Source organism: Schistocerca cancellata, chromosome 5 (assembly GCF_023864275.1).
Source record: "Schistocerca cancellata isolate TAMUIC-IGC-003103 chromosome 5, iqSchCanc2.1, whole genome shotgun sequence".
Classification (NCBI taxonomy): domain Eukaryota; kingdom Metazoa; phylum Arthropoda; class Insecta; order Orthoptera; family Acrididae; genus Schistocerca; species Schistocerca cancellata.
In genome coordinates this window covers 98,358,767-98,378,521 of record NC_064630.1, presented here as the reverse complement: position 1 = coordinate 98,378,521, position 19,755 = coordinate 98,358,767, and the positions used below count along the sequence as shown (strand labels likewise).

The 19,755-nt window shown below is 43.2% G+C and overlaps 1 protein-coding gene across 1 annotated transcript in view; it reads left to right on the top strand.

The window, feature by feature from the left end:
• LOC126188383 (dendritic arbor reduction protein 1-like) overlaps positions 1 to 19,755 on the top strand; it is a 191,229-nt gene that overhangs the window by 148,019 nt on the left and 23,455 nt on the right. The window contains exon 2 of the mRNA XM_049929982.1: positions 16,163 to 16,600. Within this exon, the coding sequence (XP_049785939.1) occupies positions 16,163 to 16,600 (438 nt within the window). The remainder of the gene's footprint in view (positions 1 to 16,162; positions 16,601 to 19,755) is intronic.

Below are 19,755 nucleotides of genomic sequence, written 5' to 3'. Positions count from 1 at the left end.
GTTTTTTCCGCGTGCCGTTCGAGAGTTGAGCGGTAGAGAGGCAGCTTGAAGGTGTTTCATTCAACTCTCTGCGAGGCACTTTAATGTGAATAGCGGAGTAAACCTGTAGATGTAGATGTGAATGAAGCGATATCGAGAAACGATTAAGAGTTACGTATTTCAGTGGCAAACACTGACAAGACGGAGCGGTATTTAATACGTCACTACGTTCGGGGCGCTGTTCTACATGTTCGGTGAGTGGAAGAAGTAATAAAACGAAGAAGGGCTATAGCACATTACTTAGCTGACTTCAGACTTCGTTGTAAGTTGGCCACGTTCTTGGATACCTCGGACGTCATATCATAATTTCATTAATGTACAAATGATTAAAATTCTTTACACAGAAATGTGTATCGAAATTTGACAATGAACGCAGGCTCCCTGTAGTGTAGCTGTTTGACTATGGAAGGCCACAAGGAGATGTTTACTTGAAAAGCGTTGCAAGAGAGGCGTTCTGCATCACGGTGTGGTTTACTTTTAAAGTTCGAAGAGTCAGCCTATATTTCGGGCCGCGCGGTCTCAGACATGTTGCTACGGTTCGCGCGGCTCCCCCCCGTCGGAGGTTCGAGTCCTCCTTCGGGCAGGGGTGTTTGTGTGTTGCCCTTTGCGAAAGTCAGTTTAAGTAAAATATTGTGTAAGCCTAGGGACCGATGACCTCAGCAGTTTGGTCCCATACGAACTTACCACACCACCACCTATACGTTTTTTCCTCCTTGCATGAATATCAAGAGCTCAGATGGAAACCCAGTTTTAAGCAAAGAAGGGAAAGCAGAAAGGTGGAAGTAATATATAGAGGGTCTAACAGGGGCGATGTTCTTGAGGACAATATTATGGAAATGGAAGAGGATGTAGATGAAGATGAAATGGGAGATATGATACTGCGTGAAGAGTTTGACAGAGCACTGAAAGACCTAAGTCGAAATAAGGCCCCGGGAGTAGACAACATTCCATTTGAACTACTGACGACCTTGGGAGAGCCAGTCCTGACAAAACTGTACCATCTGGTGAGCAAGATGTATGAGACAGGCGAGATACCCTCAAACTTCAAGAAGAATATAATAATTCCAATCGCAAAGAAAGCAGGTGTTGACAGATGTGAAAATTACCGAACTATCAGTTTAATATGTCACAGCTGCAAAATACTAACGCGAATTCTTTACAGACGAATGGAAAAACTGGTAGAAACCGACCTCGGAGAAGATCAGTTTGGATTCCGTAGAAATATTGAAACACGTGAGGCAATACTCACCCTACGACTTATCTTACAAGTTAGATTGAGGAAAGACAAACCAAAGTTTCTAGCATTTGTAGACCTAGAAAAACTTTTGACAATGTTGACTGGAATACTTTCTTTCAAATTCTAAAGGTGGCAGGGGTAAAATACAGGGAGCGAAAGGCTACTTACAATTTGTACAGAAACCAGATGGCAGTTATAAGAGTCGAGAGGCATGAAAGGGAAGCAGTGGTTGGGAAGGGAGTGAGACACGGTTGCAGCCTCTCCCCGATGTTATTCAATCTGTATATTAAGCAAGCACTAAAGGAAACAAAAGATCGGAGTAGGTATTAAAACCCATGGAGGTTCGCCGATGACGTTGTAATTATGTCAAAGACAGCAAAGGACTTGGAAGAGCAGTTGAACGGAATGGACAGTGTCTTGAAAGGAGGGTATAAGATGAACATCAACAAAAGCAAAACGAGGATAATGGAATGTAGTCGAATTAAGTCAGGTGATGCTGAGGGAAACAGATTAGGAAATGAGACACTTAAAGTAGTAAAGGAGTTTTGCTATTTGGGGAGAAAAATAACTGATGATGGTCGAAGTAGAGAGGATATAAAATGTAGACTCGCAATGGCAAGGAAAGCGTTTCTGAAGAAGAAAAATTTGTTAACATCGAGTATAGATTTAAATGTCAGGAAGTCGTATCTGAAAGTATTTGTATGGAGTGTAGCGATGTATGGAAGTGAAACATGGACGATAAATAGTTGGGACAAGAAGAGAATAGAAGCTTTCGAAATGTGGTGCTACAGAAGAATGCTGAAGATTAGGTGGGTAGATAACATAACTAATGAGGGGGTATTGAACAGAATTGGGGAGAAGAGGAGTTTGTGGCACAACTTGACAAGAAGAAGCGGCCGGTTGGTAGGACATGTTCTGAGGCATCAAGGTTCAAAATGGTTCAAATGGCTCTGAGCACTATGGGACTCAACTGCTGTGGTCATAAGTCCCCTAGAACTTAGAACTACTTAAACCTAACTAACCTAAGGACATCACACACATCCATGCCCGAGGCAGGATTCGAACCTGCGACCGTAGCGGTCGTGCGGTTCCAGACTGTAGTGCCTTTAACTGCTCTGCCACAGGCATCAAGGGATCACCAATTTAGTATTGGAGGGCAGCGAGGAGGGTAAAAATCGTAGAGGGAGAGCAAGAAATCAATACACTAAGCAGATTCAGAAGGATGTAGGCTGCAGTAGGTACTGGGAGATGAAGAAGCTTGCACAGGATAGAGTAGCATGGAGAGCTGCATCTAACCAGTCTCAGGACTGAAAACCACAAAAACAACAACGACGTATACCTCGTGAAGAGATGGCGAAAACAAAATTAGACACATTCTAAACGACAGGAAGGTCTAGCAGCAATCTTTCTTCCCGCAAACCATTCACGACTGGAACAGGAAAGTGGGAAGTGACACTGATACACGAAGTACCCTCCGCCACAAGACATAAAGTGGCTTGAAGGGAACAGATGTAGATGTAGGTGTTCAGAACTATAATGGGCAAGTTTTGTTGTCTTCAGCCTCTGCGTGCTGTTCATGTGATCAGAGCGGAACGCAAGCAGAGGTACCCGGCTAAAAGGATACCCCGTCATTGCGAGTAGCACGGTAGTAGCGGAAAGAGCTCTATATGCATCTCGAAGGAGTGCGTACGAATATTTGATAAAATTAATATCTGCAGTAGGATGTTAAGGGGGCAAGAAAGACGTGAGTATCCCAGGAAAATAATAAAACAAGTACAAAATTAATTTCACTGTTCGACGGAGTGACCTTGGTTCTGCCATCACTACGAGTTTTTTATGTTAACAGTTGGCGCTGAGAAGGAAAGTGTAAAACAGTAATTTACAACCCAAGATAAAACGATTAGTTATCGGCTTCTTCCTTAATTTGATCACCTTTCCACAAAAAACACTGCAACGAAAATTTAAAGTGACGTCAACGCGATAGAGAGAAGCCCTCGACTAGGATTCGTCGCAATAATGCTGATGAAACACAACATTATTGGCAAACACCGGAAACGATCACTTTTAAACATAAAAGATCGATCATGACACACATTAACACCAAGTCTATGGGATTCAGTACTCAAGAACATACATTGCATGTCGCAAAGTCTTTCGCTAGCACTTCCTTTTGCGTTGAGTTTAAATTATACCAAAATAAAAAGTATCAACGACATTTACATGGCCATAAACATTAATAGACAGTTCATATACTACAGAATAAATATTCAGAACTGACGCAATTAACTGACAACATACGAATCTCGGTACCAACATCACAGTTCAGAACTGCAGTCTTAGTATAACATGTTGACAAATAAAACCAGTAGCGTAGTGATGTTGCCATTAGACCATTACGCTGACCATTAACAGCAAGGCAGTGCAGAAGATGAAGAGATTTCTCAGAAACGTCTGAATATATAAAATATAAATCCGACGCGCACCACTCAGCGAAATGTTCAAAATTTGATGCATTCACCGTGACCACCAAGAGTGTATCCGAGAACATTAAACCAGCGGGACAGTTATCTGCATCAACAATAGGATGATCCTTATTTACTGGTTTTGCAAGGTAAACTATTGTACTATACTTCTTCCATTTTACCCTCCTAGAATGATGTTCACTTCACGACGAAGTTCAGTGTGGAAGTCAATAATTGCGCAGATCGTCGTGTTACATGAGGATGAAGTTATTCGCATAGCCTTTATGTTGATGGACAAAAAAATAGTTCAAAATGGCTCTGAGCACTATGGGACTTAACATCTGAGGTCATGAGTCCCCTAGAACTGAGAGCTACTTAAACCTAGCTAACCTAAGGACATCACACACATCCATGTCCGAGGCAGGATTCGAACCTGCTACCGGCCGGCCTGACCCCAAGAGTGGTGAGGGGAATTGGCTGTTCGAAGGTTGAAATGAAGCAACGCTTATGACGTTTCTTTTTACTTCACAGTTCATGCTCAACATAACGGTGGCACCTCTCTATCTATGGTTCATTACTCCAGACTATAACATGGCGCAACAATCTGCACATAATCTAACAAGGATGCTCAGATTTTCTGGTAAATTCTTTATACAGATTAAGTACAGAAGAGGGCCTGCTTCATTGGGGAAAGCCAGATATCACTTCTGTTTCACTCGATATCGTTCTTTCAGTTACTACGGACTGTGACCTTGTTGTTGTTGTTGTTGTTGTGGACTTCACTCCTGAGACTGGTTTGGTGCAGCTCTCCCTGCTACTTTATCCTGTGCAAGCTTCTTCATCTCCCAGTACCTACTGCAGCCTACATCCTTTTGAATCTGCTTAGTGTATTCATCTCTTGGTCTCCCTCTACGATTTTACCCTCCACGCTGCCCTCCAATACTAAATTGGTGATCCCTTGATGCCTCAGGACATGTCCTACCAACCGATCTCTTCTTCTAGTCAAGTTGTGCCACAAACTCCTCTTCTCCCCAATTCTATTCAATACCTCCTCATTAGTTATGTGATCTACCCATCTAATCTTCAGCACTCTTCTGTAGCACCACATTTCGAAAGCTTGTCTTCTTGTCTAAACTATTTATCGTCCACGTTTCACTTCCATACATGGCTACACTCCATACAAATACTTCCAGAAATGACTTCCTGACACTTAAATCAATTTTTGATGTTAACAAATTTCTCTTCTTCAGAAACGCTTTCCTTGCCATTGCCAGTCTACATTTTATATCCTCTCTACTTCGACCATCATCAGTTATTTTGCTCCCCAAATAGCAAAACTCCTTTACTACTTTAAGTGTCTCATTTCCTAATCTAATTCCCTCAGCATCAACCGATTTAATTCGACTACATTCCATTATCCTCGTTTTGCTTTTGTTGATGTTCATCTTACACCCTCCTTTCAAGACACTGTCCATTCCGTTTAACTGCTCTTCCAAGTCCTTTGCTGTCTCTCACAGCATTACAATGTCATCGGCGAACCTCAAAGTTTTTATTTCTTCTCCATGGATTTTAATACCTACTCCGAACTTTTCTTTTGTTTCCTTTATTGCTTGCTCAATATACAGATTGAATAACATCGGGGATAGGCTACAACCCTGTCTCACTCCCTTCCCAACCACTGCTTCCCTTTCATACCCTTCGACTCTTATAACTGCCATCTGGTTTCTGTACAAATTGTAAATATCCTTTCGCTCCCTGTATTTTACCCCTGCCACCTTCAGAATTTGAATGAGAGTATTCCAATCAACATTGTCAAAAGCTTTCTCTAAGTCTACATATGCTAGAAATGTAGGTTTGCCTTTCCTTTATCTTTCTTCTAAGATAAGTCGTAGGGTGAGTATTGCTTCACGTGTTCCAACATTTCTACGGAATCCAAACTGTGACCTTACAGAAAAAAAATCACAAACCCAGTACAAAACTACGACGATACTCCACAGACACGCGACGCGCGATATTTGTCAGAAGCCGCTTGCGGGAAAACTGTGTCAAAAACCTTCTGTAAATCTAAAAATACGGAATCAATTTCAGATCCTCTGTCAATAGCACTCGTTACTTCATGTTTCTGACGGATTCTTGATTTGATTTGTTAACTGCGAAGAACAAGGTACATGTATCACATTTCACTGCAGCTTCGTTTTGAAACCAGCATGCGAGGAGCTGCGCTGTTACCCGAGTTTAAGTTAATTGCTGGGGTTTTTAAAGGGTGACAACACCTCGTGAAGCACGCCGTAATCGGAAAGAAACCTCTAACTGAAAGACAAAATAGCGTTAACGAGGCGCGCACGCGACGGCTGCAGTTTAAATGCATTATTTACGAGGGTCGGGGAGGGGGCGCGACGATTTCTATTGACGAAGCTAGGCGCGCTTTCACCGCCGCTCTGGCCGCTCTCGCCTTTATTGGCCGCCTCTCCACCTGTCGTCGTCGCTTTGTTTTTACTGTGCAGTTTTGTCTTCCAGCCGGGGAGGCGGGCAGGAGGTTTTACCTCGGCACTTAACGGAAACCGGCCGGGTACATTCGTGTGGAAGGCTTCAATCTCCCGGAGAGTTAACGATACGATTCATTCGGGCCCGGGAACGTATTTATGCGCTACAGCCACATTAGCTTGTCGGCCGGCTGTTGTCTGATTTCTCCACGCTTGTATATGCTAATGCGGGCAGACGCGCGCATGCGCCTTGCCGCGGTTTTCTCGCCTTCATAGCGGCGCGGCGGTCCGCCTAGGCGACATCGCCGGCCCCGCAGTCGCATGCTAATTGCTGATCTCGGCCTTGGCGAAAAGAGGGGAACGTAAAAAGAGAGAGAAATAAAAATAGATTCTCTATAGCTGCTCATTTTAATAGTCTGCTAATCGCTGGAGAACAAGATAGCGATCAGATCTTGAGCCGTGATACAATTTTTTGCCTTCGTTTCTGTAGCCGCTGTATACACATAGAAAAACGAAAAAAAAAAAAAAAAACACGGGAACGGATGAGCAGATGACATCGGTGACTGAATGATGCTGCCAAGTGATTACAACACTGGAGTGCAGGTATACGTCTATTCTTGCCTCTATGTGTTGGAAGACGGGTCCATTTGGCTTTGAAATACACTCTAAGACAAAAAAAACGACACACCACTAAGGAGTTATCCGAATGGGTCAGAAGTTGGTACATGTGATTTACATGTACAGATAGACAAATGAAAATTATTTCAGAAAAACTGAATGATTTATTCAAGAGAAAGAGTTTCCCAAATTGAGCGAGTCAATAACACTTTGGTCCACCTCTGACCCTTAAGCAAGCAGTTATTCGGCCTGGAACTGATTGATAGAGCTGTTATAAGCCCTCCTGTGGGAGATCATGCCAAATTCAATCCAACTGGCGCGTTAGATCGTCAAAATCGAGAGCTGCTTGGGGGGCCTTGTTCATGATGCACAAAAGGTATTTAATTTTGGAGAGATCCGGTGGCCTTTCTGTTAAGTACTAAATAAACATTTACCTAACACATGTCGGCGCGATTGCTCGATCTTATCCAGCGGAGTGATGCCGTCACGAACTGACCGCTACATGAATATATGTATAACCTATTCGGATTTCTGAGCTTGTTTCAAACTGCTTTCTGAGTCTTTATAGCCTCCGCTGATGCCTCCAGCGTTATAAAACGAAATGTTAGCCAGATAAATATGCTTTGGACATTGGTTTTATGCCCATAAACCGAATATCAGAAACTACGTAAACACCTGTAGTGGAAGCATGCGCTACACAGCATCAGATTGTCGCAAAGGAACGTCTCGTCAGATTATCTCGACGACAAAATGTCATGTCTACTGCTTCCTATTTGTATTTGTCAGTTGATGTGGTGACAAACGAGAATAAATTTTGCGATGATTTAGAGATTCATAATAAAATTCTCTGAAATTACTACGAACAGCACAGCAAAGCTGACGCACAAGAACAACAGTGAATCAGTGCTGTGAACGTATGGAGACGAAAGAAATCCTTCAATTATCGTCTTGCTCTCGTACCTTAGCAATAGTCACTGATAGATACCTTTTGCTGATACTCTTCCTTATGTTTTCCCCTATAAGCGGCAATTATCAAATATGTACGGGCAGGAGAAAAAAAAATCTCCACGGAATAAGTATGTCGTGTGTAATGATAATTGCTGTACGACTAAGACTCCAGACAACACCTCTTGCTTTCTACGTGCGGGGCCTCAAACGAGACAATGTTAGTGCACCTAACTCAAATTTTCTATATAATTTATCTTTCTTGGTATTGCTATACAACTGAATTTTCTCCCTACAGCAGGGTAAGGCACGTCCAGCTCCGGAACATAGAACATCTGGTTGATGGTAAAATCTTATAGATTGTAGGCCACACCGTGTTCTCTCTTCAGATTACTTTTTTTAACGAGGTTGTTTGTCGGGAGAGACTAGCTGGAAACACTAGTCACAATGAAAGTTTGTGGTATAGAGACCTGTTCAGATAACCTAATGGTTGGTAAGGTGATATAGAACCTCCGTCTTCAAAAACTTTCATTATTCACTATATAACTTACCCATTACATTGAAGGCACAGCATTTCATGACCATACTTGATATCATTTCACGTCATTACGTTACATCATTGCATTCTCAGCGAGTACAAACATGTAATATCAATTAATTCATTTCATTTGGTAATTCAAATTCCAGATATTTCATGATCGATCCTGGTTGTTCCGATCTGAAAGACAAAAAATTATCGAGAAGAAGAAGAAGATTAGGATCTGTCTTGCCGATGTCGAGTTGATTAGTGACATAGTACAACTTGGGATTGGTGAAGTAATTCGACCGTGTCCTTTCGAAAGCAAACATATTGGAATTCGCCTTAAGCTGTTACAGGAAACTGCAGGAAATCTAAATCTGGATGGCCGGTTTGGGTTTGCAACGCCATTTTCCCAAGTGCAAATTGAGGGTCATAACCACTGCACCAGTTCGTTCAGTAATGTCTAAAAGAAGCATACAGAAAAATGGTACCTTAAAACGACAGATTTAGTAAATCTCTGCCAGCTACATAACTTAAATATTTTATAAGTGTATTTTCGTTTTATATCATCTCAGAACTTACTTTAGGTACAATGACTGTATATTTTATTTATTTTCCGAGCTTACAGTATCGAGCGAATTATTTCAGTTGAATGCGCAACATTTCGATGCAAAGGGTGTTCCTCTTGCAAGTCATCTCCATTTACGCATAAGCCTTTGTCGGTACTAAAATAGTATAGCTACGACACACTGACTCTTCTAGACACTTTTCTGGGTCAGTGTCTAGTGCAGCGTAGTTCTTAAAGTTTGATCATTTATAACAAAAAGTGGCCAAATAGCACATGAAAGCAACTCACCTCCTAACGCTGACTTGGGAGTCCGTTGTAAAGGTCCGTGTGTATCTAAGAGTTCTTTTGTGTCCTTCATTTAGTACACTATAACGTAAAAGTTGGTTAGTGTAATTTTAGATGACTTTATCCTATAAAATGTCTTTGGGGATGCACCACTTTCAACTCGGACATCCTTTGGAGTCGAGAATACGACTAGATAATAGAATGTAGAAAGTCGTTGAAGCTAAATATAGTCCGTGACTCCACGAGCAGGAACTGTCGTGAAAGGGTAAAATTTATTAGAGAAATTCACAGAAAGGTCGAGGAGAGACCTGCATCGTTGTCCGCTGCTAAGCCATTTTTCTGAGAAAAACTGACGAAATCTGGTAGTTTCCTCCGGGCGGGTATTTTCTTTTTTTCCGGTACTGTCCTATTCTAGCGTTGCGTGTGTTTTAAAGCGTCATCTTTTAATGTCTTGTCAGAACAGGAGAAGTGATATTCAGCGCCATCTACAAGAGGCTAGGGTCGTTGCCCAGGTGTTCCATCGCTCGCAGAGTCCAGCCGGTTCCCCACCTCAAGGCGAGGAAATACAGACTTCCTGGTCGTTAATCCTGTATGTGAGCTGAAGACGTGCTTCTAAGAAGGGGCACTATCCCTAACGGGTACCGCCTCTGTGACTACAAACCAACGTATAAGCAAACAGAACGATCTGATCAACAAGACAACAACAACAACAACAACAACGGTACTTGCGTTAACGGAGCATAGGTGGAGTGCTCGATCAAGGAAGAAAACCTAGCTCGAAATGTTTCCTCTTCGTTTACCATTATAGTGAAACTACATCAGTATCTGAACTTACGTAATACTGTCATCTCTTTATTTTTTTTTTCATATTTCCCGTCAAATGTGACATCGTCTGTCTGCTGATGGTCGTTTAAATCATCAACAAGCATAGACGAAGTTCTTTTGAAATATTATTTGTTTCCGTGTTTGGTTCAACAGTGTTGAAAAGATTCTGTCTTGAGCAAAACAATTTATTTTTTTTGTTTCTCCATTATCACTGGGCTCCTCTCATTTATCCGTCGAATAACAAGTAAAATGTCACTTGACGGTATATGCTGATTTGGAATTTTTGTCATTACATTGAAAATAATTTAACAAATATATATGCCTTAATAACACTGCCGTAGTTTTGTTCATTTCAATGACATCTACAACTAGCAGAATTTCTCTGAAGTACCTTGCCTTACATGTAACGAAAGAAATTTAGGCCTAGAAATTTTAGACTTCATTTAAGGTCAAAACTTTTTCGTTCCAAATAAAGTTCTTCTTTAAACTTTTTCATTTTATTATTATTTTCTTTAAAGGAAAACGAATTTCTCGCTAGGTGTGTCAACTCTCTCATTGAGTGTTCGTCTGCAGTAATTTTTCAAGATTTCTGTCTGACCGTTTCAGCAGTCACACATTCGATGTCTTGTGTTATCTTTGGTTTCAGACACTTGAAGTATAGGGCATACAAGTGTTTGTATCCACTCTCTTTGGATGACAAAGTGCAGTTTCCCAATATTTATTTATTTACCGTATGGGTTTTTGATGGACTGAAAAAAAATCCATAGAATGTGGAGCACAATATATACAATATAGAACCTTAAGAACCATCATCTAGTGCAATTACGTAATCTGTGGACCCTTTAGTCGCCGGTAGGAAATATCCTGATCCAACATTGTATGTGTCACGCTTTTACGTTTCGAGTGAAGGACTGCAATCCATCTCCCTTCATAAACAGGCTCATATTATTCGTATTTAGACATGTAACTCGATACTGCTACCCGGAAGGATTTCCTCCTGGATATCTGCATCATCTGCGAAAAGCCTGACGTCACATCTCACTATCCACTACCTCATTAAAGTATGACGCGAACAGCAGCGATTCGCTTATACTCACCTCAAGAATACTAAGCATTATTTCGTTGTCTGTAGATGAATATCCATCAACAATTGCAAGAAAACGCATACGACGCCCAGGTCTCCAATAAGGCTAGTGTATGATCTGTGAGGTTCTGCGCAATATTGTTTCTCGAGCGATATTTGCATTTTGTGAATGCAGCTGTTGCTAAATCCAGCGGAAGTTTACTGATGCTGGTATAAGCTTTTCAAGGTCGTATAAACAAGCTCGTTGAGAAGTGTTTAAGAAGCTGGGCGAAGGACACGCCGCCGTATGACATAAGCAACTGACATCCCACGTGCTGCTCACTCACACGGCGAGTCCGTAACAAGTGCGCTCTCATGCCGATCTGAACGCGTCTGTGTGCGAAAGCGCTCCTGGCATACGGACATTACCATTACCTGCGTCTTTTCAATGGACCTCCAACCCTGTTACTCAAGCGTTCTCCTTTGTCGGAACCCGTCAGTACGGCTGCCTTGTGCTGAATTCAAAAGAGAACCTAACTTAACTTCCCTTTCCTCCCGCAGGTTCATAAGACGACAGATCGAATTAAGCGTTCACATTCACCACGACTGAGTACAGTTGATGGGTTCCGTATTTGATTTTTAGTCGCTAAAAAGGTAGTGGAAAGGAATGGAAACGAACGTGTCATAGCTAATTGTCGTAGCTAAACGTCAGATGCGAATGTAAAAAACGCTCAGTCAGTGTGCTATTACAATCACCTTTTTGTTGTTGTAACTCTTCTTGTTTTCCGTGCTTGGAGAGAAAAGTAGGAGAGAATCTTCGCCTTGTGCGAGGCACATTTGGTTATTTCTGTTTCCTCCATCTCCCTTTTAGCTCTTAATGTACTAACAGCAACAGGTTTTTAATTCTGTACTTCGCGTTGCTGTGAGCTGCTAGTTTTATATGTTCCATATTTTATACGGCTTGCCATGGTTTCTGCTGCTCCTGCTGCTACCTTGTCTCCGTTTTTTAGACCTATTATGGTGCTTATTTTGGTTATTATCACTATTTCAACACGGGCAACTGCCCTTTACTTTACCATAAAACCAAGATGTTTCTGTTGTCTTCTTAAGTGCTATTGCTGTTATATGATACAACGTCATGCTAGATGATGGTATAAACCTCATGTTCTCGTGACAAAATAAGCGCCTAACTCTAAAAACCATGATAACAAACAAATTAGCTATTTGAGTATCAAATGTCCACAAATGACGAAATAGGGTATAAAATGAGGACTGCCGTTAAAAGACAAATATTTATGACGTTGAGAAATTTGGTGACATCGAATATAAAAGTAATATTTCGTAAGTCTCTCCTGGTAGAACTTGTCTGGAGTGTAGTCTGTAACGGAAGTTTGACGTGAATGAAGACCAGACAAGAGGGGAACCTGCTAAAATGTGATGCTGCCGCTGCAGAAGAGCGCTGAAGATTAGATGGGTATACGAGGGCAGTTCAATAAGTAATGCAGCACATTTTTTTTTCTCGGCCAATTTTGGTTGAAAAAACCGGAAATTTCTTGTGGAATATTTTCAAACATTCCCGCTTCGTCTCGTATAGTTTCATTGACTTCCGACAGGTGGCAGCGCTGTACGGAGCTGTTAAAATGGCGTCTGTAACGGATGTGCGTTGCAAACAACGGGCAGTGATCGAGTTTCTTTTGGCGGAAAACCAGGGCATCTCAGATATTCATAGGCGCTTGCAGAATGTCGACGGTGATCTGGCAGTGGACAAAAGCACGGTGAGTCGTTGGGCAAAGCGTGTGTCATCATCGCCGCAAGGTCAAGCAAGACTGTCTGATCTCCCGCGTGCGGGCCGGCCGTGCACAGCTGTGACACCTGCAATGGCGGAGCGTGCGAACACACTCGTTCGAGATGATCGACGGATCACCATCAAACAACTCAGTGCTCAACTTGACATCTCTGTTGGTGTTGCTGTCACAATTGTTCACCAGTTGGGATATTCAAAGGTTTGTTCCCGCTGGGTCCCTCGTTGTCTAACCGAACACCATAAAGAGCAAAGGAGAACCATCTGTGCGGAATTGCTTGCTCGTCATGTGGCTGAGGGTGACAATTTCTTGTCAAAGATTGTTACAGGCGATGAAACATGGGTTCATCACTTCGAACCTGAAACAAAACGGCAATCAATGGAGTGGCGCCACACCCACTCCCCTACCAAGAAAAAGTTTAAAGCCATACCCTCAGCCGGTAAAGTCATGGTTACAGTCTTCTGGGACGCTGAAGGGGTTATTCTGTTCGATGTCCTTCCCCATGGTCAAACGATCAAAACAGAAGTGTATTGTGCTACTCTTCAGAAATTGAAGAAACGACTTCAGCGTGTTCGTAGGCACAAAAATATGGACGAACTTCTCCTTCTTGATGACAACGCAAGACCTCACACAAGTCTTCACACCCGTGAGGAGCTCACAAAACTTCAGTGGACTGTTCTTCCTCATGCACCCTACAGCCCCGATCTCGCACCGTCGGATTTCCATATGTTTGGCCCAATGAAGGACGAAATCCGTGGGATGCACTACGCGGATGATGAAGAAGTTATTGATGCAGTACGACGTTGGCTCCGACATCGACCAGTGGAATGATACCGTGCAGGCATACAGGCCCTCATTTCAAGGTGGCGTAAGGCCGTAGCACTGAATGGAGATTACGTTGAAAAATAGTGTTGTGTAGCTAAAAGATTGGGGAATAACCTGGTGTATTTCAATGCTGAATAAAACAACCCCTGTTTCAGAAAAAAAAATGTGCTGCATTACTTATTGAACTGCCCTCGTATTTTATAACCAGAATTTTTTTTTTCTACAGCCTCTAATATCATGGAAGGTATTCTCTGGTGTCTTAACAGATGTCCTAACATCCTGTACCTTCTTCTTGTCAAAAAAATGTGCTGCATTACTTATTGAACTGCCCTCGTATTTTATAACCAGAATCTTTTTTTTTCTACAGCCTCTAATATCATGGAAGGTATTCTCTGGTGTCTTAACAGATGTCCTAACATCCTGTACCTTCTTCTTGTCAAAAAAATGTGCTGCATTACTTATTGAACTGCCCTCGTATTTTATAACCAGAATCTTTTTTTTTCTACAGCCTCTAATATCATGGAAGGTATTCTCTGGTGTCTTAACAGATGTCCTAACATCCTGTACCTTCTTTTTGTCAGTGTTTTGCGTGTATTCCTTTCTTCGGCAATTCTGAGGAGAATCTCCTCTTTCCTTACCTTACCAGTCCACTCGATTTTATCCTGTTCCCGATTCCCCACAGTCGGTGCCTCACTGTCATACAATACTGTGCTCCAAGCATTTTTTCCTTAAATTAAAAGTTATTCCTGACAGCAGGAAACTTCTATTGTCCAAGAATGCACTTTTTGCTAGTGCTAGCCTGCCCTTTATGTCCAGCTTGCTCCCATCGTCATGGGTTATTTCGCTCAACTTAACTCTATCTGCTTCGTAATCATCAATTCTGATGTTAAGTTTCTCGCGGTTTTCGTTTTTGCTATTTCTAATACTTTCGTCCTTCTTGAATTTACTCTCAAGCCCTATTCTTTACTGATTACACTATTCGTCCCATTCAGCGTGTCCTGTAATTCTTCTTCCCTTTCACTAAGGACTACAGTGTCATCAGCGAGTCTTATCGAATCCTTTAACCGTGAATTTTAGTCCAATTCTTACACCTTTCTTTCATTTCCGTCATTGCTTCACACATATTGAACAGTAAGGGAGAAAGACAATTTTCCTTTTTAATCCGCGCATATCGTTCTTCATCTTCCACTCTCATTATTCCCTCTCGGTTCTTATACATATTGTGTGTTGTATTTACGTCTATTTTTTTCTCAGAATATCGAAAATCATGCACATTTCACACTACCTACTTTTCTCCAGGTCGATAAACTGTGTGAAAATGTCTTGATTTTTCCTTAATTTTGCTTCCATTATCAACCACAGAGTCAGAACTGCCTTTCTGTCACCTTTACACTTCCTACAGCCAAACTGAGTGTCATTAACACATTCTCAGTTTTCTTTCACATTGGTCTGTATACTATTTTTGTCAGCCTCTTGGTACAAATGGTTCAAATGGCTCTGAGCACTATGCGACTTAACTTCTGTGGTCATCAGTCCCCTAGAACTTAGAACTACTTAAACCTAACTAACCTAAGGACATCACACACATCCATGCCCGAGGCAGGATTCGAACCTGCGACCGTAGCGGTCACGCTGTTCCAGACTGTAGCAGCAGTTAAAATCAAAATCGTCTTCCTTTCTCGATACTGTTGTGGTATCTTCTCTATGTACACGTCTGGGTTAATCTTCATTTTATTAAAGAAGTGTGCGTTGTTAGTTACTAGTTGTGCAGTTCTCTGTTCGTCAGAAAACTTGTTAGCATCTTCAACGCGTGAAATATTTAATTTTATTTATAAGAAACACTGTCCCAAAATTGTATTTGACATGACTGGCTTTATACATTTCATATGCAATCTTCAGTGGTTGGAAAATTGCATTTCATTATTCTCATAATCTAAACTGGTGAGGGTTAACTGACTCATTAGGAGCCATGACGTACCATTATATACGACTTACAGTTTTCTGAGTGAGTGTGGTGATCTTTAAGATGAAATACAAAAGTTGATGGAACCTCACCCTCGTGCCTTGATGGACTATCATTCCCCTGGAAATGTCACGGAAGGCTGTGGGTAGGAAGTTTATTTCGCGAGCGATTCTTTTGTTGTGCCACGCAGAGTAGCTCTGAAAAGTAGCACAGGAATACTGCCGTGATTTGAGACTGAATAGCATTTTTAGTAAGAGCACAGCCAGCGAAAGGCAAAGTTCTGCAGTTCCCGCTTCTGCTATCTAGCCTGATTAGCTGTTATAATATTTAGCTCCGTCATTCTATCCTGTTTACTCATCAGGACTTTAAGCAGCCTATCTACCAAACAGCGAAGGACAGATGCATACCACGTACCTTACTCCTACCTTCACTCCCAGTCTACACAGATATTAGCACCCCACAGTAACTTCAGTGCTTTCGACCCAAGCTTTCGCTGTTTTTACAGCCAGCCCTTCATCACGTTGCAGACGAGCGAGCTGGACGCGCTGCTGTGCCGGCCGGAGCTGGACCGGCTGCGCTGTCTGGACGTCGAGCCGGACGTGAAGCGCGAGTCGCCGCTGCCCCACCACCACCACCACCATCCCCCGCACCACCACCACCATCACCACCACCACCACCACCACCACGGGCTCCACCACCACGACCCGTACCTCGAGTCGTCGCCGGCGCCGGCGCCCGCCCCCAGTGACTCGCCGGTGGGTCACCCGTCGGGGGCGGGCGCGCTGGCCGCCGCCTTCTCGTTGGCCACCGCCCCCGCAGCCGCCCCCGACGACGACGTCTTCCTGAGGCCGGCGATCTGGGAGGACATCACCTCCAGCATCCAGAAGCTGGACCCCGAGAACGCTGAGATGCTCGCCGCCGCCATCGTCAAGATGGAGTCCCCGGACGACATGGACCGGCTGCAGGTAAGTGGCATTCTTCCTGTAGCCTGTCCCACCAGTACTACATGATACTTTTGTTGAATCGTCAACCTTCTGATGGGTCTGATGCTGCCTACCGCAAGTTCACCTCCTGTGACAACGCGCGTCTTTAGTTTCCGGATGGCGTCGGAAATTCTGCGAGGCTTTTCGCATTAAGGCTGGCGCCGTACTGAGACTCATTGGAAGAATTGTCAAGAAGTTTTTGCCACCAGAAAAGTGGTAGCAGTGTGTCTATTGTGTGTATTGAACCGGGGACCTTGAAACGACGGAGAGGCTTCGTCTCGCCATAGCGCTTAGCGCTTAGTGTTTCACAACCGCTATAATATGGCACAGCAATCCACCCACATCACCACCGCCCCACACCGAACCTAGGGTTATTTTGCGGTTCCGCCGCCAGCCAGTGGACCCCCAGCCAGTGGACCCCCAGCCAGTGGACCCCCAGCGAGTAGACCCCCAGCCAGTGGACCCCCAGCCAGTAGACCCCCAACCAGTGGACCCCCAGCCAGTGGACCCCCAGCCAGTAGACCCCCAGCCAGTGGACCCCCAGCCAGTAGACCCCCAGCCAGTGGACCCCCCATCCCCCCAGGAACGTCTCATACCAGATCCAGATACCAGACGAGCGTAGCCCCAATCTTTGCGTGGTACACTAATTATTGTGTACGCGTATGTGGAGGCAGTGTTTGCGCAGCAAACGCCGACAGAGTGAACCTGAGGCGGAATAAGGGGAACCAACCCGCATTCGCCGATGCAGATGGAAAACTGCCTTAAAAACCACCCACAGGCTGGCCGGCACACCGGACCTCGACAGTAATGCGATGGGCGGATTCGACCTGGGGATCGGCACGCCTTCCCGCTCGGGAAGCAGCGCATTGGACTGCGCGGCTAGCCGGGTGGGCGAGGTAGCAGTACTGGGATATGTATTAGATGGAACTGATAGAGGAAATAAAGAATATCCAAATAAGAGCACCGCGTTTCGTTACCGATTCCTGTACGTAGCTGTAAAGAGTCTCCAAGGTGCCCAGCCAGCTCCAGTGGTAGAGAATATAACAGAGCCTTTCTGCGTCTTGGTGTGTTTCTCTGTTAAATTCCGAGAGCGTACTTTCCTAGAAGAGTCGAGCAATACTAGGATGGTCAGAACAGTCTGAAAAGGGAGTTACAGGGGAGGTTGTGCAGATGAACAACTGTAAAAAAAAATTAAAAAAATAAAGTACGTTGCGCCGGTCCCGCGTAATTTGGTATTAAAGTTAGCCAGTCAGATCGGCGCGAGCGCCAATTCAAGGACGTGCAGGCACTAAAATGAGGTAATGCATAGACATTTGTCAGTGCGTCGGTTACCACTTGTTCAAATTCTTTATTACTAGTCAAAACGTGCCTTTTTCGGAAGTGATAAATTTAAGTCAGGAAATAACAAAAAGAAAGAACCCGTTTGAGGCAATGTCGCTGGAAGGCTTCTTGAATTTGCGCACGCAACGACCTGAGTGGCTAACTTCAGTTCTAATTAAATCTGAAAGGCTTAACATTATTTCTCAGAACAACGTATCCTGAAACACCCTTACAAGCTTTTCAGACTTTGTTCTAACCACCCTGCATACTGTTTCCTCCAAAGTATATCTCGCGAAATGGCCATAAAAGCAAAATTAGAAAGATTCGAACTCACTAGGAGGCTTACCACCAATAGTTCTTCCCACGCACCATTCACGACTAGAATATGAAAGTGGGGTGGGTGGCAGAAACTACACTCCACTACACACCATAAGGTGGCATTCTGAGTGCTTCTTTAGAGAATGACAGGTTGCACTTACTCCATGGATTACGTGATTAGCTGAAATGTCGAGCATCATGCATGTCTGGGAAATGGCTGGAAAGGCTGCTTAACCGACACTGCCTTCTAGCAATCTGTAGATGCTTTGTGTAAGCGCTAGGAAACTGCTTAGAGGGCGCAAGTCCTCGCCCCATTTAGTTCCATTTAAAAATGGTTCAAATGGCTCTGAGCACTATGGGACTTAACTTCTAAGGTCATCAGTCCCCTAGAACTTAGAACTACTTAAACCTAACTAACCTAAGGACATCACACACATCCATGCCCGAGGCAGGATTCGAACCTGCGACCGTAGCGACCGCGCGGTTCCAGACTGTAGCGCCTTTAACCGCTTGGCCACCACGGCCGGCAGTTCCATTTAAAAGCCCTGGTTGCTACAGGGAACGGTTTCACATCGTACTGAAATCTCGGAGATCAAATAGTGTCCTGCAGTAACTGATTTACAGCATAAAGTTACTTTGTAATATTTATCCTTCGTGGTGCTATATTTTCCACCATATTTTCTTTGTAAGGACTCAGCTTTAGTTAACGTTCATGCAGGAAAAAATAATTTCATATAGATCGTGTAGTGAAACGCACCTTTAGTATGCAGAGTCTTTTGGTATATGCAGCGATTTCTGAAGAAGACTGCTCGAAAATTAAAATACATACAGTAAAATGACACATATCAGTGGATATAACACCCTCATATTGTTCGCAGGTAGATTCAGCGACTATGTTAACATTTAAAAATTTATATGTCGTTCACTGTTCCGTCTTAGTAGCATATATATTTACGATAAGTTTCGATAACTTGTGATCATCTTCAGATCTGTGTTACGTCGTGCAGAAACTTCAGTTCGGAATACTGCAAGAACGAAAACTTGCTAACATCGGAATACTGATGTACAGTTTCTGCGTGACTCAATAGATTGCTTACTCAACTACATACATCTGAAGATTACCATTTGTGATCAAAAGTAGTCATATTGAAAAAAAATGCAATAAAGATGATTTACACAATAAAGCTTTCTTGGCTTGGATCTGTCCGATTAACCTGTGTAATCTCTCTTCCTAGATAGAAATCTGCTACGTAATTGCTCTCTGTGTCATTTCCAATATTTATACTCAGCAAGTTGTTTTTCTTCTTTCTGCAACTGTTCATCCTTTCTTCATTGCTGAGCCACACTCTCTGCCAACTATGCTGTCCACGCTCTCTCTCTCTCTCTCTCTCTCTCTCTCTCTCTCTATCAGTCTATCTATCTCTCTTTCCTCTTTATCTTACTCAGCATTCACAAAAGCATTTCACAATGTTAGCCAGTGGTCATCACTGGACTATCCA